The 23,507-nt window shown below is 43.4% G+C and overlaps 1 protein-coding gene across 1 annotated transcript in view; it reads left to right on the forward strand.

The window, feature by feature from the left end:
- The first annotated feature begins 529 nt into the window (after positions 1 to 529).
- Positions 530 to 23,507, forward strand: part of pax5 (paired box 5) — a 28,555-nt gene continuing 5,577 nt past the window's right edge. The window contains exons 1-8 of the mRNA XM_068750521.1: positions 530 to 567; positions 922 to 929; positions 1,579 to 1,744; positions 3,838 to 4,035; positions 4,591 to 4,655; positions 7,025 to 7,150; positions 13,695 to 13,795; positions 21,222 to 21,354. Coding sequence (XP_068606622.1) covers positions 530 to 567; positions 922 to 929; positions 1,579 to 1,744; positions 3,838 to 4,035; positions 4,591 to 4,655; positions 7,025 to 7,150; positions 13,695 to 13,795; positions 21,222 to 21,354 — 835 coding nt within the window. The remainder of the gene's footprint in view (positions 568 to 921; positions 930 to 1,578; positions 1,745 to 3,837; positions 4,036 to 4,590; positions 4,656 to 7,024; positions 7,151 to 13,694; positions 13,796 to 21,221; positions 21,355 to 23,507) is intronic.

Here is a 23,507-nt window from a genome sequence, read left to right on the forward strand (position 1 = left end):
GGGGCTGGGGCCAGGCCTTGGTCAATAATTAATTGAAATCCCTTCATTTACTTAAGATCTTAGCTTGCACTGCTTTGGGTGTAAATGGGCAAAGTCTGCATTCTGAAAAAGTCTAACTGGAGCTGTTATGCTGAGACACACAAATCAGCTGCATTTGAGGTGCTAAACCGATTCCAGCAAGAGAACCAAAAGCTGGGGAGCCGAGAAAGTGACCTCTATAAATATTTCTCGTGCTTATTAATACGTTCAATGTTGTGATCAGTGTTTCAACAGAGCATGCCGATATATTTTTTTAGCATGCTTTAACATGAGTTTACAGGATTGCCAACAAACTGTTTCTTTAATTGACTTTTGTCAATGAACAAGAGGAAGAGTGACGAGGAGGATTTGAGAGTGAGCAATTATGAAAATGGTTTCTTGAATGCATACTGTAATGCAGATGTTGTAAAAGATAGATGCCAAAACATGATCAATCAAGTGCTTTTTAGTTAGCGCCGTTTGTTAACAACAGTTGTCATTAAAGACATTAATGGACGTTGACAGAAGATTCCCGATTATCAGATTGGAATTCGAGCACGATGTCATTCCAGAGCATGACCAATGTCCCGTCGCGTCTTTTAATAGATCTAATCTCAACAAAGACCAATTCAATTTTATTTCTATAGCGGCAGATCATAACAGAACGTTATCTCAAGGTACTTTACAGGAGTAGCAGGGAAAGACAGAACCCAACTCGACCCACAAGAGCAAGCACTTTGGCAACGGAGGCAAGGAAACACTTCCTTTTAACAGGCAGAAACCTTGGACAGAACCTAAGGCTCATGGTGGACGGCCATCTGTCTTGACCGGTTGGGTTGAGAAGGAGAGAGACACAGTGGTAGAAAGACAGAGAGACAATGACAGGGAGGGAGAGACACAGACAAGGACAGGTAAGAGGAGAGTCAAAAACAAAGAGAGTGATATAGAGACAGAAGAAGAAGAAACAACCACACACATGCGTATAGGCATAGGGGCCCATTGCATGCGGAGAGGGCAGAGGGTGAGGGTGCCACCATGATCAGCGTGCCTGGAGCAGTTGGGGGGGGTTGCCTTGCTCAAGGGCACCTTCGCAGTGCTCCGAGGGTAGGCTGGCCCCTCTCCAGCCACCAGCACACACCTCATTCCATCTGGGCTGGGACTTGAACCGGTGGACTCGCTGCTTTCCACTCTGGCTGTAGAGGGCTTTAAAAGTGAGCAGAAATTTGTGTATATTCAATTTGTGCTCTAACAGGAAGCCAATGCAGAGACGCCAGAACAAACCAGAACTTGAACATTAATGATGGGGGAAATAAAGAAAAACGATTTATGAAGATTTTGATCATTGTGTGTTTATTCTCATTTGTTGTGCCTGCAGCTAAATTCTCAGTCCTTCTTCTCATCACAGCCTCATTTGGCTGCTCCCATAAAAAAAACAGTTTATCATTGCTTCTGTAATGGGGCAGCATTTTAACCTTGTTATTTTTTGTTTACCTTCAGATTTACAGGTATACAATTTCCGCTCTCTTTACCCTTCTTTTGATTCACCTCTCTCTCCTGTAGGACATGGTGGAGTGAATCAGCTCGGAGGCGTGTTCGTAAATGGCAGGCCCCTCCCTGATGTAGTGCGGCAGCGAATAGTAGAGCTCGCCCACCAAGGGGTTCGGCCCTGTGACATCTCACGGCAGCTTCGAGTGAGCCATGGATGTGTCAGCAAAATACTGGGCAGGTAAAAAAAATACACAATCACCTATGGTGACCTTTTTACACACACATTAGTGTGGGATCAGAATATGAGGTTGTGTTACCTGCACAGTTCTGATTTCACAGCATCTTTTTACAAATGGTGGAAACAAGACAGCTAAATAAAGTCTTATTCTTTAATACGGATAAATTAACACACAAACGTAGGCTCAGTTTAGTCAAATCATCGTTGAGTACCTAGTCCTCTATTTCTTGCTCTTTTTCACGAGGCTCCTTTCTATCCAATATTTCTGCCTCTCCCTGTCACTCAAATTCAAGAATAAATCCCCACTTGTTCCATCCCCCAGAGAAGAAAGGGGTACAAAAGGGAAAAGATTCATCACTTTTTGGAATTAGCATCAAAAAGAAAGTGGCACCATATTTCTACACCCAACTCCCCCCCCCCCCCAAAAAAAGGGAAACAATAGTAGAATGAGGGAGATGGAGAATGGGAGAAGGACAAGAACAAGAAACACTATCAAAAGGGAAAAAGGATGTTAAAGAAGAGCAGTGCAGGAAGAAAAAATACAATGAGAGACAGAGAGACCATTTTAGGGGACAGAGGGGAAGGATTAGCAACAGCGACCCTCTGCTATAAAAAAAAAAAACCTGTGTTGCTCATTGTTCTCCCTTACCCCCCCCCCCCCCCTATCCTGGCCATTCAACTTACTGAAGCGTTACTGTGGTGGTGGAAGAAGGGAGGGAGGGTTGTTTTATCCTCTCCTCCCTGTCTCTGGTGCCGGCAGAACAAAAAACACCAACACTCCCACTCTATGTGTGTGTATGTCGTGTGTGCTTGCGTGCATGCTATGGGTTTGCCATTGCACGAATATCAATAACCATGCGCGTTTATTCACCAATGATTCAACTGTGAATAATTTAAATAGTTTTCCATTTGGAAATAGATTGTCTTTTCCTTTTAGCAGTGTTTATCCTCCAGCTGTGAGCAAGAACCAAAATGTGCAGCGCAGCCAGATTTCGATGCGTGCACACACACACACACACATGCACGCACGCACACACACACAAGTGCGAAGAAAGACAAGGAAATGCACATTTACAGAAACACACATCTTCAAGGAAAGGATTACTCTACCATACAGTGAAGAGAGAGAGAGAGAGAGAGAGAGAGAGAGAGAGAGCCGCAGGTTTAAGACTGACTGACAGCTTGTATCCAAACACAGCATCCCCCCTTTTCTGCAAACTACGTAGCACATTTGCAGTCCGCCCTCCCCCTGCCCCCCTGCCCCTTCTGCATGCAAATACATTCATGAAATAGCCATGGTGGACAGGAGATGCCTGAATCTGTATGTGTGTGTGTGTGTGTGTGTGTTTGTTTGTTTGCATCAGTGCCACCATCTTCTTACCTCTGTGTCTTAATGTGAAAGGACCAAAGAAAGCCACAGCCGTATTGGTTTCAGGTGAATTCAGGAAGGATAAGGAGTGTGTGTGTGTGTGTGCTTTGCATCTCATCTTCATGTGGTCACAATAGGCATTAAAAATATTGCCTGCCCAGAATTATTCTTTTAATCTTCATTTGCAGGTGAATATTGTTTTAATATATAATATTGTTTTCAGGTGGACAGCAACATTGATGATCTCACTTAAGTTGCCTTCATTAAGTAGGATTTTAAACCACTTTATGTCTGTTTTTAGAATAAAGTTAGAGAGACAGACTACGGCCTCTCAGGTCTGATTGTTCGAATCCGGCTTTCATTCTGCATTTAATTTTATCCTCCGTTCGCAGCATATCTTTCTACTTTTTCATTTGCATTGCTTCAGAACTAAATAATATCAAATTCAGAGCTCTGACTGCAAATTGGCTGATCTGGTCAGACATATTATTTGATATTTAAAGAGAACAAGATGCATTTAAACAATTTAATACAAATGCTACAATATGAGATTTAAATGCTCAAATGTAACATTCCAACTCCATTTATTATTTCACACTTAATCTTGAATTAGAAGAGTTCGACATATGAGGGTTTAAAACCGAGACAAAAGATCCTGAATACTGAGAAGCACAACTTTCTGCCCCATGACCAGAGCAAGTGTCTTCTCTGCTTTCATTGAAAGGTACTATGAAACGGGCAGCATCCGCCCCGGGGTAATTGGGGGATCCAAACCAAAGGTTGCTACTCCCAAAGTTGTCGACAAGATTGCAGATTACAAACGCCAAAATCCCACCATGTTTGCCTGGGAGATCCGGGACAGGCTCCTGGCAGAGAGAGTGTGTGACAACGACAGCGTGCCCAGCGTCAGCTCCATCAACAGGTAACCAAATCGGTGTGATCTCTGCGTGTTCGACCATCAGCCCATAGCAACAGGCACAGAGAAAGGCAGAGCAAGTGTGACTTGTGTGTGGAGTGAAAAAGAGAATGGCAAAGAGCCTAAAGTGGCTGCGGCTCAGTGGTTCAACACGACGACCCACGGGAGCAGAGAAAGGGAGGGAGACGGAGAAGGAGTGAGCCAAAGAGGCATACAAAACGGAATGAAGGTGTGTGTGAGAGTAAGGAAAGACACAGACACAATAGGAAAGGAAAGAAGAAAGGGAGAGGACGGAGAGGAAGTGAGAAGATGGGAGAGGGAAGGAAAAGAACGAGGAAGAAAAGGGCTTGCATGAGCAGCCAAGCAGGAAGTGTGAGGCCCCTCTGCCATGTCAGACTGCCTTAGTCACTTCACACACACACACACACACACACACAGTTTTTCTCCCACGATGGTTATGTTCCTCTTCCTTTCCCTCTCTCACTCACACACACACACACACACACACACACAAAAATGACCGTTTCACTCACCGTAATATATCTCTTTCTCGTCCTGCAGGATCATTCGGACAAAGGTTCAGCAGCCTCCTGGTCAAACAGGCTCAATGTCGGCTCACAACTTAGGTAGGTTTCAGCTATGAAATCCTGTTTCCAACTGTCGAAACACATTTTACACCAGAGCCGCTCATGTGTGAGTCTCTCAGCGGAGCCCGGGCGCCGTACGAGGAAGACAGAAACATTGAAATTCTGGACATCAAATTCTTACCCCACAAAAAGAATCACAAGTGTGAAATGTTGTGTGTCTTATCTGCTTATTAATACAATTTGGATTTTTGAGCAGGGAGTTTTGGTTAAACTGATGCTTTGAGAGGTGGTTGGGTTTCGTCATTTCTTCAAGTGCTTTTGGTATTATTCTGAGTGGACAGTGGGAATAAATCAGGCAGGGGATTTGCAGTTACTCAGTAAGTAACTGCAGTAATCTAGTAAGACGATAGGGTATAGTGAAACACAAATACGATTTGGAACTTAATAGAAATTCCATCAATAGAGCCACGGAGAAGGTCCAGGATTCCAAATGAAGAACTCCTTAAGAGCTTGCTGCACCAAAGAGCTCCATGTTGAACTTTTATTAATATTGTTGCAGTGAAAAAAATCATTATCACAATAATGATTCATTCTTTCCTGATCTTAAACAAATGAATGTCCATAAAATGAAATATTAATGGAAATAAAAACTATCTGGCAGTAAAGACTGTAAGACTAACAAGGTTTGTCTGTTTACATGCACACTTTATAATCAGGTTACTGCTGCAATATATCTATTAACACTGAGAATGAAACATCATTTCCTTATTTATTCGAGCAAGTGAGCACCAATAAATACACGAGGCCGCCTCTCTCTCTCTCTCACCCTCTGCCTCTTCCTCTCTCGGCCTGGTAGTGGCTTGTGTTGAGGTGTCTGTCAAATCTTTCATAATCGCACATTGTCTATTAATCTAAATTAATTCCACATGCTTTTGACGCACATTTCAAGCACCAGCACACACACACACACACACACACACACACACCCTGCATGCTTACTGATTACGCAGATAAATGCTTCCCACTCCTCGGCGGAAAATTGAACATTTGGATTTGCAGAATAAAAGCGCTGCCTTCCGATAAAAAAAAAAAAAAGTGAAAAGAAAGAGAAAGGAAAATCAGATAATTGAAGTGTTAAATCAAGTGATGGGAAAAGAAGGGATATGCATTCATTATAGACTCCCTGTCGTTAATGAGGGAGCAATGGCGAGAAGGGACCTTTATCATCTGCTTCATCGTTTTTTGTTTTTTTTTCAATTCCTTTTTTCAGTCTTGTCATTTTGTGTTTTTTTGGGAGGGTCTACAGGGAGAGAGGATTAGGGTGTCTGTCTCCACACCTTTCGGTCCCTCCTGGGATACCAAAACTGTCACTCAACCCCACGTCCATTTACAAGGGCACAGATAAGAAACCAAGGAAGCAAGCATTGACTGTATGTTTCAGTGACTGTGTCAGGAGGTTGCAGAATGTGTGTGTGTGTGTGTGTGTGTGTGTTGTGTGTACACGTATGTGCCTGTTAGTGTGTCACTGAAGCGGTGACAAGTATGTCGCTTTGTTGCCCAGCGAGGAACTTGTCTCCTCCAGGGGGAAGATTAGAAGGAGACATGAGCACAGACAGACAGACAGACAGACTAATGTCCTTTGTGGATGTTCTATTTTTTTCAGGACTGAACGCAGTTTTGAGAACTAAAAATGCATCTTTAATAAGATTAAGGCAAGAAAAACAGGATTGTTTTGTTTCTTTAATGCTGGATATATTTATTTTTTGAAGGCATCTTAATAAAGACAAATAAATGTTTTTTCTTCAAGTAGAAAGAACTATAAGCACTGCAGATTCTCCAATCTTCAGAAGCATTATTGGATATATGACTCAAAATTATACACGGAGAAAGCTCATTTGAAATTGGTAAAGGAATTTTGTCACATGAGATGAGAAGACTCCATAGTTTCTTAATTTGGGCTTGTATGGCATGTTATAATGTGTGTGAGAGTTTAACCGAGATACTTATATTATACGAATGTTTCTTTTTGTACACGCTGTTTGTTTATCGTATAACAAATACAATTTTAAATACTGACTTAAATACTTGTTTAGCTCTATTGGGCTCCCAATGATATATATAAGCCCTAATTCAAAAACAAATACCTTTAAAGTCACTTAAAGAAAGCCTGACATACAGTTTGGATGAGGTCAATTACAGTCACATGGTTGTCTTAAAATATAACATTTCTATACTCTATTATTAAAATGATAAGGTAGCAAAGTCACCAGTCACATTTCAGGCTGCATGCTACCGAATAGACATTTAATATATCTTAAAGTGCCACAGAAATCCCCCCCCCCCCCCCCCCACACAAACCTGACTTGCTGCTCCCCCCCAAAAAAAGCCATCCTGTGGTCTGTCTGCAGCAACGTCCGTGGCCGCCACACAAGTGTCAGCTGTGACCAGCGACTCTCCCGGCTCGTCGTACTCCATCAGTGGCATCCTAGGTATCAGCTCAGCTGCTGATGTGGGCAAGAGGAAGCGGGACGAAGGTGAGCAGAAGAAGATTTGTTTTGTGTTTCTACCTATTTTCCTGATCAACATTCCTGAAACCTTGCAGGTGCTATCCGAGTTACGACCGAGATTTCCGGCCACCTGGGTTGTAAGTCAGAATGGACGTAAATCGGGCAAAAAAAAGACACGGCTGACATGAGGGTTATATTTTATGGTATATTTTAGCTCACACACTGTGGACAATTTGGAGTTGACCTAAATTGCATGCTTTTGGAGGCGGGAGGAAACCGGAGAGCCCGGAGAGAACCCACGTGGACGTGGAACTGTATGGAACTCCATACAGACAGACGCAGAGTCGAAGCCGGAACCTTCTTGCTGTGAAGCGGCGGCGCTTATTTAGCTGTGCCGCCCCACAACCTGCAATAGCTATTAAATGATTGTTACACCAGTATCTACTCACACACATTTGTTGAAGTTGTGGCCTCAATAATGGCTTCTGTCCTTCATGTTCACATTTTTGTTCTTTCATAAAAATCCAAGTTCTTGTCTTTTAATCGAGGGTTCTTGGTCTCTCTGCGCCGAAGCAGTTTTTCAAGGCTTCATTGCCTCGTTAATGCAGAGCGGCATTGATGCAGAGTCGGGTGTAGATAAAGCCGGCTTTTAAGTTCAAAGAAGCTTTCTTTTCTTGGAAGTCACCGGCTCCTCTTCCGGCTCCTCTTCCGGCTCCTTTTCCGGCTCCTCTTCCGGCTCCTTTTCCGGCTCCTCTTCCGGCTCCTCTTCCGGCTCCTCTTCCGGCTCCTCTTCCGGCTCCTCTTCCGGCTCCTCTTCCGGCTCCTTTTCCGGCTCCTCTTCCAGCTCCTCTTCCGGCTCCTCTTCCAGCTCCTCTTCTGGCTCCTCTTCCAGCTCCTCTTCCGGCTCCTCTTCCGGCTCCTCTTCCGGCTCCTCTTCCGGCTCCTCTTCCGGCTCCTCTTCCGGCTCCTTTTCCGGCTCCTCTTCCGGCTCCTCTTCCGGCTCCTCTTCCGGCTCCTTTTCCGGCTCCTCTTCCGGCTCCTTTTCCGGCTCCTCTTCCGGCTCCTCTTCTGGCTCCTCTTCCAGCTCCTCTTCCGGCTCCTCTTCCAGCTCCTCTTCCGGCTCCTCTTCCAGCTCCTCTTCCGGCTCCTCTTCCAGCTCCTCTTCCAGCTCCTTTTCTCCTTTGCACAGAAGCTCTCCTAATACTTTTTTTAAACTCCTTTTTGCTAGTTTACGTCGGTATTCCTTTGAGTAACGAAGCACGTGGCGATTGTTACGTGGGAGAAAATCCGGTTGGTTTTTAAAAAGAAAACACCTGTCAGACTCTAATCAGAATCAGAATCAGAATCAGAATCAGAATCAGAAGTGGTTTATTGCCATTGTCAGTGAGGGTACACAGACTAGGAACGTCTCTCGGTGAAGTCGTGCTACATCTAACATTAATGACAAAATACAAAGACCATACAAGTACAGACACATCAGCAGCAGCCGGAGTGGTTACACAGATGTGTACTAGCAGCAGTAAACTATACAACAATAATCAATACAATGGAAATTATACTAATTATTGATTCTTTCTGTGCGGCCTGGTAACAAGTGTCTCAGACCGGTACCGGTCGTAAGTACGTGTACCGTCGCGCAGGTCGTAACTCAGATAGTACCTGTATGATGATGGAAAGCCAAAGGACCCCCCCTTCAAGGATGGATAGAACTCAGCACAGGAAGATCAAAGATAGTAGTGGTGTGTGTGTGTGTGTATGTGAAATATGGGAGTTCTAAAACCAAACATCTTTATTTAGCGTCGCCTGTTTTTTATTAACAGTACTTCACTGGAGCTCGACCTGAGAAGGCAGTTTATTCATGCACTATTGATTGTATTTGCTGCTGTCATACTGCATCAATGCTGCATGCATGCTAATAGAGGTACGAGCTTGTGTGTGACCACATAAAGGGGGGCTGTTTCACGAAATACGTGTACTGTTTGCGAGTGTGTATAGTTATGTGTGCGTGTTTGTGTGTGTGTGAGAGTGTCAGTGGCATTAAAAAGCCATCACACAGACAGTCTCCTGCAGGAAATGAGACAGGAACAGATGTTGGAGCGAGAGTGGGGTGGGGTGGGGGGTGGTGGTGGGGGGGGGGGTGAAAGAACACCACTGGGGTTATTTCTTCCTTTTCCTTTCTCTAACACAAGGACACACACACGCGCGCACACACACTCACACACACATCCACAGCCTGCATGGGTACTGATCTTTCTGACACCTGCATTCTCAAGAGTAGCTGATCAGTGTTTAACTATGTTGTAAACTGAGCAGTATTTTGGCACTACTATAATTATGTGAGTTTGTAATGCAAATAAAAGAAACTGGGCTCACTGGTAATTCCAAGCTCAAATTTGTGCATGATACAATGGCACAGTAAGAAGAACAGATGCATGATCCTTTTTTATACTTACAACCTGCACATATTCATAAGACATAATCCCAAACATGCCTTACAACATTAGAAATAAAACTAAGTGTAGGAAAAAAAACACATATTAAACACATTTTAAAAGAAAAGACGAGGATCTGGAAATTTGATGTTTTTTTTTTTTTTTTTTAACTTTATCCTGCATGCTGATCAGTCAACATTCAAATTGACACAGGTGAAAACATGGCCTCCTTGGTGGAAGTAAAATGTATTTTCATTTGTGAATTAAAAATGTGTTGATTAAAAAAAAAGTCACATCTTCTGGAAATACAGTAAAACACGAGATAAATGAAGCATTCTATTGATTGCGCAACAAGAATATCCCATTTTTTTCCATCAATTTTTTATAGTTTTTTTCCTCACGTGACAGGCATATTATTAATCCCCATTACATCGTGTATTTCTGCAGCATTTTCGTTTGTCTTCACGCTGGGGCGCTGTCTCAGGGCTGTGGCATTGTGCCTGCTGGTTCAGTGGCATTTGCTGTGTTAAACACACCTGTGATTTCCCAACTGTTAGTCAAAGCGGCATCAAGGGTCTACTTTCCTTATGAAGCCATATTTCATTGACAAGAATAATGAGTCATGTAGCATTACAGATCGCGCTATTATGTGTGCTCTGTCGTCTGTGGTAAAGACTCGGTGGTTGACTCTGTGGAAGTGGAAGCTCTGTGATCTAATTAGCTGCATTATTGTTTCACTTTGTTCTTTATGTGCCACACCATGTGCTACATGGGGGCGCTCTGTTCTTTTTCATAGTTCATATTAAAACTATATGCGGCCGCTTCCCATTTCACTGAGGCGTCCCCAAAGCGCCACCCAAGCATTATGTCACGGCGCATCACATTTTATCTGCAGTGTTTCGGTGGCAGGGGTCTGCGTGTTTGGCTCTGTGGTCTAATTAACAGCATTGCTAATCACAGCTTCCATTAGAGCAGCCCCCGCTGGATAATGACACGTACACACACAGCAAGGGGGTACGGGGGGGGGGGGGGGCGGGGGGCACACACAATGACATGGGCAGATAAACACATACACAAAAATGCAAGCTACTCACACACAAACTCATACGCCTGCTGGTAAAAAACATTTGTACACAAAGGGGGACACACACACACACAAGTGAAACAATACTTTTCTTCATTTTGATATTTTAACATCATAAAATTGATAAAATTGACATATTCATTGTTTGTTGAACTTCATCTGTATAACTTCTAAGCATGGCAGCTGTTCAAGTGACGGGAATATTGAAAAGAGGGTGATGTTTGTGTGTCGGCAGAAGGAGTGTGTTGCGGTAAAGCCCTGCCTTGACCTGTGCCCCCCAGCCAAAGCGAGGGGAAGTAGGGGGTGACTGGGGGCCAAACGTAGATGAATAGGAGTGAATGGGACAACTTGACTTGTGGGGCCAAAAGGGGACTATTGTATCTGTAACTTATTCCGTCACACACAGAGGCATGTGTGTGTGTGTGTGTGTGTGTGTGTGTGTCCAACATAGATATTGAGCGCAGGACAGATGGCCTTTTAGGATAGGGAATGTTTATCTCCTCTGGTTTGTTGGTTACTTTTTGGTACAGTCAAAGGAAAAAAATGTGCACTTAATGATCAGTGGCATTATTTACCCAGAATGCCAACCTGGCCCCGTTTCCATCCACGGTGTCCAGTTGAGCAGATTAAAGAGACGGAAGAGAGGAAAGGAGGGAGTTCCTCGCTGTTACGCTTGTTCCCCGAGACTTTGATCTCTTCAGTTTGGCTTGGGCATGTACACACACACGCACACGCACACACACACACCCACACACACACACACACACCCACACACACACCCACACACACACACCCACACACACACACACACGTCGGTGATATCCCATCTAATTCTTAAAGGTATCCGGATTCACTAATTCAACTTTTCCTGGGTGGTTAAATAAATACCATTGACAGGCCAAGTCAGAGATAGATGGTGATGGAAAGAGCGAGCGAAACGGAGAGAGAGAGGAAGACCGAGAGAGAGAGAGAGTGAGGAAGAGCAAAGGAGAGAGAGAGACAGAGAGAGAGTGAGTAGAAAGGAGACAACAATAAGGGCTCATTGTTTTGTTCTGCTCTTAAAAAGAGGAAGAGAAGCGCTTTCCTGACTCACAGAGATCGAGGCAGCTGTGTGTGTGTGTGTGTGTGTGTGTGTGTGTGTGTGTGCGCGCGTAGGTGTGTGTGTGTGTGTGTGAGTGTGTGTGTGCGTGTATCCGACAGTGAATAGGATTTAACCCGTCACGGCTATGAGTTTCTTTACCCATCCATGGATACAATGAAACCAGCCGGATATCAAACTACCCACCCACACCGACAGACGCATTTATGCACACACACACACACCCACACACACCCACACACACACACACGTGTGCACACAACGTGCATACTGATAATATATTGATTAACACAAATACAAGTGTTGTTCTGGCTGTTTGATTGTAGTTCGGCTCTGCCATCTCTGTCTCCGGTCTTTTTGGGATTCTCTATTGTCTTTGGCCTGGGTCGGTTTTCCTATGTGTGTGTGTGTGTGTGTCTGTGTGTGTGTGTGTGTGTGTGTGTGTGTGTGTGTGTGTGTGTGTGTGTGTGTGTGTGCGCAACAGAGAAAGCAGAAAGCAATAAGGTAGCTGAAATGGTGCCATCAGAGCTACATGATTGATCAATTGAATTCCATCATGGGGCCTGGCCGGTGGGATTAAATGGGTCGCCGTGGGTTACCAAGCTAGATCATCATGCTGGCTTTATCTCCCACCTGATTGCTATGTCACCAGAGAACTGGACCATGTACTCACGCTGCTCTCAGCGTTGGCATATGACTGTGTGTGAGTGTCACATGGTTGAGGTTCACGCAAAGTTCTTGAAATGAGCTTGACTTGCATATTTGCTAAAATCCATTTATCTATTTTTTTTTCTGGTTGACTTTTAGTGCTGTTGACCCTCGTTTACAATAATCCCGTCCAGCGTAATGTAATTCATCTGAAGACTTCTTTGACCAAGATGGCAAACCTCACTGTCGCCTGCAGGCAAAGATTGCCCCTTTGTGTTCCTGACTACTGTTTCTGCTTATGAAGATGAGTGAACGTCGTCTCGCTGTGACGCCACAGACTAGAAAAGCAAAATATACCGTAAATAAATGCAGGCCATTATTTACAAAACGTCATAGCATCGTCACATCGGGGGGGGGGGGGGGGGGGGGCAGCTGCCTCTCTTGGGGAGCAGCTAAATGATAAAACAAGTTGTAAACAACTAAATGAAACAAGCAAAAATAAAAAATCAACAAGCTCTAATTCTGATTCCGATTCCTCAGCACTCTCTCTCTCTCTCTCTCTCCCTCTCGCTCTCTCTCATATGTGTGTGTGCACCTGTCTGTCATATTACTCCTTCTGCTTTACACACACACACACACACACACACAGAGTGACCCCCTAGGACCAAAATAGGATCTCTGCAGCTGTGTGGAGCAATGAATTGTGGGGGGGGCTCTATAGTGGGGGCTTTTCACCCTCATCCCTCTTTTCTCTTTCTCTTTTTCTCTTGTTCACTCTTTCTAATCATTTGTGGGCCACGTCTCTTCACAGTTTTTATAATTGTCTCATTCTATCCGTCAGCCCTGCAATAACTGCAGGATACGAGTGCTCACGTTCTAAAACTGATCTCTCATGTGTGTGTATATATATATACCGTGCGTGCGTGTGTGTGTGTGTGTGTGAGTGTGAGTGAGTGAGTGAGTGTATGGATGATATGGCAAGAGTGTATGAGAGGTGACAGTACTTTTGAGAGTGAAAAGGAGTCACTCATTCCTTCATCAGCTCACGGGGGTTCATTTGAGTCCATCTTTTAGTCTCATTTCATGATCTGCAATTTCACCAGCCTCTATCCTACCTTCACTCCTTCCTTTGTTCTCTCTATTGTTTCTGTGCCCACAGATGTTCAGATGCTCTCTCTGCCCCCTCGTTCATACACACCCGATTCAAAAGCACTATCTTGAATTTCTGTCTTTATATCTTCACTCTCACCTCTCACCTCTCCTCTCATTCTCTCACCTGACGCTTTTCTCCCACCTTTCTTTGCGTAGGTCTGCAGGAGTCACCGCTGGCCAACGGGCACAGCCACGCAGGGCGGGACTTCCTCAGGAAGCAGATGAGAGGGGAGCTGTTCTCACCACAGCAGATCGAGGTATTGGACCGTCTGTTTGACAGACAACCACCCTGTCCAATCCAATCCAGCTCTGACCTCTATGTGAGCCCTGACGCGGGCAAGGTAAGGGTGTGGTACCATGCAGGACCTAGGCTGAGGCTGAGTTTGGGAACACGTCATTGAGGCTTTAGGCGGCTGTGATGCAAAAGTATTGCAGGCGAAAACTTCCATTTCAATGATGGGGGGGGGGGGGGGGGGGCATTGGCAGACTCGAGAGGTGGTCTGTGGCAGCCATGTATAGACTACAGCCTAACAAATGCCATGCACATTGTGCCGCCCTGCACGTCAGCATTTTTAAGGTGTGCGTCCGTCGAGTTTTAGGTTTGATAGCAAAATAACAACGATCACACACTTGCATTGTTGCATTATTGTGTATCTGTGCTTCACTGCAGGATAGTAATCTTATAAATAGCTTTTGTTTGAGAATTATTTATTTGTATATATGCAGTTTTTGATCGAGCGCTTGTTCATTTGTTCTCAAACACACTCATTTCAGGTTACCTTAGGACCAAAACTCCAAAGGAATCTAATGTAATCTACAGCATATTGCTCCAGTACCATTGTGCTTATAAAATATGCTGATGGACAGAAGAGCCTTAAACATCAACTTAACTTAATGCAAACGTAAAATGCAAAGGAAATAGTGTTATTTATCAGGGCACATAGCTTCATGAGCTATTTATTTTTTGGAGGTTGCAAAAATAAATTGTTTGATTTACAAATACACTGTTTAAATGTTTATTTTTTATAAATGTAATTTCATGTGACTTTAAGCCTTAAAGTCACACGAAATAACCTTAAAGTTTAAGGTTATTATCTATTATAGGGATTATAAGGTTATTATAGGGAAAAAGCAACACCATTACATCAGTGGCATCTTATCGTTCTTATGTGGTGTCAGAGAAATTGCTTCTCCGCTTCCAGTTAAAAGCCTATCCTGCCTGCTATGCCTTGAAATGCCACGATGATTCAGAGTTCATTATGAAATCCAATTAGAACATTCCTAACTTTCTCTCAAAAACAACACACAACCATTGCATTCATCCTGATGTTTCTTTTCCCGCTTCCTGTGTGTTTTCTCAGTGTCAGCATGAATTTCTATGTTTCTATGTTAGTCTGACAGGCAGCTGTGAGAGCTATTGATGCTCCAATAATCTCGATACACTGCAGGGGTTAATGAGCAATATTGACCTGGCTCTCATTATGACCTCACTTCCTGCTGCTCAAAGACAGTGATGGAGTTGTCTGCATGCATGTTTGGAATGAGTGTGTATCTGCTTGCTGTTTGCATGTGAAGAAGAAGAAAAAATAAACAAACAAACAACTAATTAATTAAGAAAAAACTATATATGTGTATATATACATATATATGAATATATTTGCATGTATATATATATATATATGTAGAGAGAGCGAGAGAGTGCAATATTAATTTATTATTATTATTTTCCTTTAATATTGTCTCAAATTCAAGTTTATTTATTCTATAAATGTCAAGGGCAAGAGGACAGACACTAAAGGAGCCACAATATATGGACAATATACACATGTAGGCTGCAGCCTGGGACCTTTAGGGCAGGTTTGGCTTTTTAGCCCATTCACTTCACTTTGACCGACATGGAGAGTGGAGTGGCTCTGGGGGAGAGGTCGACGGGGACTGGCTCTACTAGCTCTATAGACTACGACTCTAGACTATAATACCCAGGATTTATAGGTCAGTGTCCTCTCTGAGCCTGTGGGGTCACGGGATAGGGGGTTTAAATGGCTGGTTGCCCTGGGGTCAAAGTGGTGTTGCTTTGTGATTACAAAGAGGTGCACGCGCCCACATGCGCGCGCGTGCATACACACACACACACAAATCTAAATCACTATCTGTTCCTCTACCTCCGCTCCCCTTCTCCCATCCTGTCTGGCTGAACCCCTCACCCCCTTCCTTGCTTGTATTTCCCAGAGGGAATGATTGACAGTCATGCTCTATAACACTGACACACTGACAGCACGGGCTGATGTAAGTTTATGTGTGTGTGTGGGCTTCACTTTAACACAAATGCGTGGTCACCCCCACATCTTATGGCTGGTTGGTCCTTTGTCTGCAGCATTGCAGTTTTAACATCTTTTGAAGTTATGTAGTGATAATTACAAACGCATAATCATTTAATAGCATGACAGAATACATGCTACACAGTTGATTAGTGAGAGTAAATCAGCACATATTGGCATGTATTGACAAGTTTGGGATTCTGCTATTAATGCAGGAACGGTCCTTTTTACTCCCCTCTTGACCCCTCCTGATTACACATTGTCAGACTGTGCAATTTTTGCTTTTGTTTTTCCAGGTTTTTTCATTTTATATCAGTCTCTCATACTGAGCAAAAAATACAAATAAAATTAAATAAAAAATAACTTTATTGTCCATAAATAAATTCCATAAATTCTAGTCCCTAAATTTGTCAATAGGTCTAAAACATGTTGTCTAACTGTTTCGTAGGTGACTACGTATACACTGGCATATTAGGACATTTTCCCTTTTTGCAGAAAGAGTTAAATCACTTTCAGAAAATTTACCCCAAAAAATCCTGCACACCACCCGTTGCATGGCACAGAACCTGTTACCAGTGAAATGGCATTTTTTATAATGTGTACAACCCTGTAAAGCAGTGTCACCTTGATGAAGTCCTCTGCATTAATGTTTTCACCATCACATAACTAATCAAAATCACTCACATAAAGAGCAAAGTGAGGCTTTGACCCGCAAATGTTGTTTTTATTGTCATTTTTAAAATACATATTTGCTTTATTTATTGTATATGGCAGCAATTGTTCTCTCAATGTGCTCTCAGTGTAATTCTGAAAAGAATATTGAATCATTGAATCTTTGGAATTCTAATCATAACAGGGATAGCTGTTGACAGACAGGGGCACCCCACCTCACAGGGGGGAGGGGGGGGTATTTTATAGGCCGGAGCGAGGTGGTGCTGATGGGGTTACGGTCAAGGAGGGTCAAGCTGGGTTGTGACTGACATTCCTAAAAGATGCCTGTTGCATTTCTTCCTCTTTCTGCCCTACCAAGCCATCCTTTTCTGCTTTTGTTCTCACCCTCTCTCTAGTCCATTAGATCCCAGTATTAATTTGTGTGTGCGTCTCACGTGTGTCCTCACATGTGCCTGTCATGGAGAGTTCATTTGAATTCTCCTTCAATCACTTCCTATTACCCAGGTGATAAATCAGCAGGCCTGACGGTACCCCCAATCATGCATGCGGCTTCCGATCCAAATGCCCACCCCAGCACCGACCGCTCAGTCTACAATGAGTCCGGAACGCTTAGAAAGAAGGACAGGGATCAAAGTCATCCATTCTGATGGATGTAGAAAGTTAAACTAGTCAAAAGAGGTTGACAGACTCCTCTAGCAATAATGCATTTGCTTTGAGGATGCATACATTTAACTCCAGACAGAAGCTAAATCAGATTTGTTAATAAGTCGAAGACTCTCCATGTTGTTATTTGCAGTTGACAAGACCTGATTTTTGTGGCTAAACATGAGCAAAAAACCTGAACGGGTTCAACTGTTGTAATCACTGGAAGAGTCGATGTTCTTAACTTTAATTTTTAATTAAATTAATGTTTAACTGCATTAAATTCAAATGAAAACACTAGTTTTCCTATTCAGTGCAGGTGACAGAAAATGTTATTTATTGTTATGGCACAACAGTCATCAGTTTCATGCACCTTAAAAGATTTAAAATATAGTCACTAAATTGCACCACTTTTTAGTAGATTAGTCCGACTACATTCAATGCAGCCTCATGGGTAGCACGGGCAGTGTGTTTATCGGGAGCTAACGTAGCATTGCCAGTTTCTCCCTTGTGCCGGTCTCAAGCCTGGATAAATGCAGAGGATTGCGTATCTATGGCATCCGGCATAACATTTTGCAAGAAATTATGCAAATCAATGTAATCGGGCGAGGCCGCCATACGACTGCCAGCAGTGTTGTTAACCCACGGTATGCTGCTGGAAATTGGATTACTGTGGGTCAAAGACAGAGAGGAAGAGGAGGCAGCAAGAGAAGAGGGAATGGAAGCGTTTAGGATTGAGAGTAGGGACTTTGAATATTTGGACAATGATGGGAAAAGCTAGACAGCTGGTGGACATGATGATGAGGAGAAAGGTTGATGAAGATGATGAGGTGATGATGATGAATATGATGAATATATTTATTAGATAGAATGTTAGAGTATAAGTACAGTCACACAGTAGCATGTATTACAGTACAAATACAGTCAAACATCCTGTCTAAGAGGAGCATTTCAACAAAGCCCTTGCGGTCTTGTTTCCGTTGAAAGTCCTTAGTAGGACTGAGGTTCTCCTTGGAAGTGACCAGGTTGGATAGGATTAGAAATGAGACAATAAGAGGGACAGTGAAGGTTAGACGTTTTGGAGATAAGGTCAGAGAGAGCAGACTTTGATGGTTTGTACGTGTCCAGAGGAGAGACAGGGACTATGTCGGTAGAAGGATGCTGAGGATGGAACTGCCAGGGAACAGGACTAGAGGTCGACCCAGGAGAAGATACATGAATGTAGTGAGGGAGGAAATGAGAGTGGCTGGTGTTGGGGAGGACGATGCAAAGGACAGGGTGAAGAACATTGAGTTGCTGTGGCGACCCCTTACGGGACAAACCGGAAGTGCAGTAGTAGTAGTCCGACTACATTCACACATCTTCCCACTGATGTCTCATGTATGTAATTGGACTACTTTTACTGTCTGAATGTCGTCACACGTCACAAACAAGATCAGGCTTGTTCTTTCACTTCTGTAGTGGATGACATTTCTATTCTCTTCAACAACAACTTGGGCATTTATTGTCAAGATTCAAACCGTTCATTTCAAAATTAAAATCAACAAATCATTTATGAAGTACACATTTCCAAATATGAATTTCTCGGCGCCCTCTCTTCAGAGTTTCCTCGGGAAGCAAATATCGTCCCAACTGCTGCCGCACTCAGTTTGAGCGCGGATGAATTTCATCCTCAGAATCCCTGTCTCAGTATATGGGCTCCTGAGGGAATCGTATTTGTTTCTCGTGGAGCCTTTTTCCATCAGGAGTACACCAGCCAATGTGGAGAGAGAAAGAGATGGAGAAATCTGGAGCTATTTGGGGAACGGAGGAAAGAGGAAATACTATTATGTAAATAAATAAGGAAAATGGTGTGTGTGTGTGTGTGTGTGTGTGTGTGCGTGCGTGTGTTACTCCTCTGTTTATTCACGTGGCATTTTAACCAAACCATTGCCGTCCTAGATAAGAGTCTATACCGATTCCAAAAGCTGACTTTGGCTTATAAACGCATAGGGAGGGCTTTTAGTCTCTAATCCGTCTGGGCTTAAAGACAATAGTTATGCTACTGAAGCTATGATGTGATCTTGCTCACAAATTATTGACCAATGCGCTGCTTTACATTCTGTGTTTGATCTCGCTGATCTTTCTGCCCTACATTGCAAGAAAGGGACTGTGCTTTAGTCACACAAGGCTTGTTAGCATTGCACCTTTCCTAATGTCTACGATGCATTCATCTCTATCCCAGGCAGCCTTTTTCTGCCTATGACTTCCTGTCCCATGCACAACTCCCTCTGCCACATGTTTCTGTCCTAGCATTCCCACAGCCCCCCAAAAAAACAGTCTCTCTATGGACTGGCAGCTGCGTCACCCCGCTTTGATGAGGGCTGATGGTGCCGTATGAGCGCTAGAATTGACAACATTTACCGGGCCGAATGAGAATGATCCATCTTCCTTAGTGGGCTTGTCACCCCGCTGGCCAAACTTAATCATTGCCAATTACCACAGGAGACCCCGTCTTCTTCACTGATACTGCTGATAGGCCCCCATCTACATGGATACATGGATGCATTAGACCCCCATTATAGTAAGACAGAGTGTGGTCAAGTGAGAGAGGAGGGGGTGTGTGTGGCTAGCATGTATGTAGGGTAAAAATAAATAAAAACTACAGGTGTGATGTGTGAAGGGGGCGAGAGGGGCAATTATGACAGAAAAGAGGGCTGAAAATGTGTCTGGGGTGTAAAGAGAGAGGGAGCTGTGTGTGTAGTGTACTGGGTAAGCTCTTATTTGGCAGGTCACAGTCCAGTGGTTGTGTTGTGTGTTGACGAGCACAGGGGTGTTTAAGAGGTCAGTGAGCACACGGACACACACACACACACACACACACAGCAAGAGAGAGAGAGAGAGAGAGAGAGAGCAGTACAGAGGTATTAAAGGGTCAGTGAAAAACTCTCACCTCATCACCTAGAGGACATTTTGATTGCTGTCATTAGTGCACGCACAAACACACACACACACACACACACACACACACACACACACACTCAGCTGGTGCAAAAAGGTGAAACAAAACAATTTGAATAGAGAAATTAATTTGATATTAAATCACATGATATCAGATTAACTGGCTGTCTATGATTTCTTTCATAAGCACTTTGTAGTTATATGTAAATTTGGAAGATTTCACTTCTTACGCTTTCCCCATTTTTTCTATACATGCACAGACATAAAAAAAAAAAAATGCTAAAGATATACAGACAGTAGAAAAAGACACACACTGACATGTTAAAAAGCCAGCAGAAATCTTTTTGCTTTTTCCATCATGGAGTGTGGCAGCCCTGAGCATCAGTGGCTAATCTATTCAGAGTTGGTCATCATTGTCAATGCCATCACTCTAAATCAGCACAATGACCGGCAGAGCGATGAGGATGGATGGATCATGGCTCAGTTGAGGGGTCACACAGAGGTGAGGGGACAGCTTCTGTATTTTGTCCATCGGTATGCATTAGGAGCAAAAGAGTACTTTATAACAAATGACCCCCCCCCCCCCCCACACACACACACACACATGAGAAGGGAGAGAGAAAGATCTATTTATTTATATCCGACTTTTACCTGCATGGGTTGAGCTGATCACAGTTCTTATTGTTGGTATCTAGGGAAAAAAGTGGCTTTGTTTTATCCATGCAATATATGGAATGTGCGTGTGTGTGTGTGTGTGTGTGAGAGAGAGAGAGAGAGAGAGAGCTGATCCAGTGGTTACAGACTGTTGGACTTGGTTGTGCAGTAAATCCTGTGTTTGCAAACAGATCAATAACCTCGGAGCTATGGGGTTGTTTCTGCAAGTCTCTGTGTACGTCTCGTCTTTTGTTCTCTGTCTCTCTTTCTATGTGTGTGTGTGTGTGTGTCGTCTAATCCTAAAGCATAATTTCTCTTTGCTATGAGGAAGTAATAGCATGTTGGGAAGGTATAAGGACTCAGCCAACAGCTTGATGGCAGCGAGTAGGATAATTCTGTATCTAACAGAAAACGTCAACATTTCTTCTTCTCCTCTCCACTTATTTCCGCTCCCCAGACTTCAGAATATTCGGCCATGGCCTCGATAACTGGTGGACTGGATGAGATGAAGAGCAGTTTGACCAATCCTGCTACAGGGGCGGAGTTGGGAGCCAGCGTGTCCGGTCCGCAGTCGTATTCACTTGTTCCAGGTAAAAAAAAAAAAAAAGACTCTCCAGCTGAAAACTATGTGAAATAGATCTTTTCTTGCCTATATATCTAATTATATGAAGGAATCTCACAACTGATGCCACAAAGGGACAAGACATTCTCATTCTAATGCACAGCTGTGACCTCAGGAGTAGTTTATAAAAAGAAAATACAGTCATTTAGATTCCAAACGCAGCAAGCCAAAAACACCTTTTAAGTCCAACTCAGCAGTGAAGGAAGCTGCAGTGATTGCAAGTGATCCTCCTTAAAGAGCTCGGTGCTTTGGCTCTCAGGAGAGGTGAAAATCCTCAACCGAGAAGAGGAAGAGAAAGGTGGATGGATAGAGGGAAAATCAGCACCTTGAGTCTTCCTCTGTTTCCATTTAGGGGTGCCAGAATAGGTAACTGTTAATTAAGGGGAGACCTGTGAGCGTCTGAATAACATTTTGATATTCGCATCTGTAATGAGGGAAATCATCGAGGTGGGAATTTGGGATACCTGGGAAAGGGCTTTTTCTTTTCTTTTTTTTTTGCCCTTTGAAACCACTGGAATATTACCTGCTCAAGTCAGGAGTGAGAGATAAAAATGTTCCTTTCTGCTTATGCATGCAAACACACAAATTCATATTCATATTCACACACCGCTGAATATTATGCATGCATTTCCTTGCCCGCCTCTCCCCTCAGAATAGAGCTCCCTCTAGGGGGATCAGATGTTTGTGTGTTTGACGCAACGTTATTGCACCCCTGAAGTGTTGATTCTCCGGACTCACGCTGAAGAGGAACATTTACACGTTCGATCTTCCTTTCTGAGGCCTTTACAGATCTTCATGGTATTTTCATTCGACCAGTAAAGTGCAAAGGAGCACACTCTTTCCTCTATGATCCCCTCTCGGTTAGACGCGTGTTGCTCTGATGGTTGTTTGATGAAGAGGACTAAGATAGGCAGACGCTAAATGAGAAAGAGGCAGAGGATGCCTGCTCATCTGGAGCTGTGCACACAAGCACGGAAGAGACTTCTACTTGTTTGTTGACCTCTGCGGCACAGAAGTGGAGAACAGACACATCAACACAGCTCACATATATATATATACAAATACACCACATGGACAGAAAAGGTCGCACACACATCTCAGAGGATGTGGCTCCGCCCTTTCTAAGCTGGGCTGTGGCTGTGCATCTCTCCTACCGTCCTCTCTTCCCACCTCTTTCTTGCCCTGTGCGCTGACCCTGGGCGGATGAGTAGCCCGTCTGCGCTAATGCCGCGTTGTCGCGTCAAACACACAGAAACACTTTACCACACCGAGACAGGAGAGAGGAGCTGGAGAGGGACAGAGGTGGCTGGAAAGGGGCTGGGGTCTGTCGAAAGAAACGCAAGTTGGGAAGGAATTAGAGGCACATACTCTCCATTCCTGTTCCCATTAGCAGGATTAATAACATACTTGTACAATTCCTGATATGGCATCAACATGTGATGCTTAAAAATAGGGAAAAATATGAAAGCATTGTCAAGTCATTCGTAAATGTAAATGTTAATACATTAAAGCAATATTTATTTATTTTAAATTTAAAGGGTAAATCTGATCTTTACACACAGTACAGTACAATCTGAATTTTGTGCAGAAATTCATGGTCGTTTATATTTATTTATTTTTTCTGTTGTCACCAGTAGGCTGCCATTCCTAGTTTTGGTAGCTTAACTCTTCATCCTGCTTTACTTTGCGTTTATTACTAATTAGCGAGTGCTAATACCTTAAGCAAAGATTGTTAACATGCATCAAGCCGATGGAACGCTAGCCTTTTCCACAATGTCCTTGTAAGTATGTGAGCCTGCTGATGCTGGACTTAAGCTCAAAGGCATTTTGACCTGTGAAGCATTTGATTGGAGTGAGTGAATCAGAGGTTGAAAAATAAACCTGATGGTTCACTATTGGTGGGTAATGGTTTTAAAATTGTGCCAGATATATTGTCATTTCTGATAACATAGAAGCCGGCGAATCAACCTTGCTCTAGTCCCCTGTGTGGCAACTGGATTAATTTTATACATGCATTGCTCACATTTACTTACACAACATATTATAAATGAACATTAGCGCCACCGTGATTGACTACATCACTATACACTTGAATTAATGTGCAGCCTGACAGTAATCCAT

Source organism: Brachionichthys hirsutus, chromosome 17, assembly GCF_040956055.1.
Source record: "Brachionichthys hirsutus isolate HB-005 chromosome 17, CSIRO-AGI_Bhir_v1, whole genome shotgun sequence".
NCBI classification, from domain to species: Eukaryota; Metazoa; Chordata; class Actinopteri; order Lophiiformes; family Brachionichthyidae; genus Brachionichthys; species Brachionichthys hirsutus.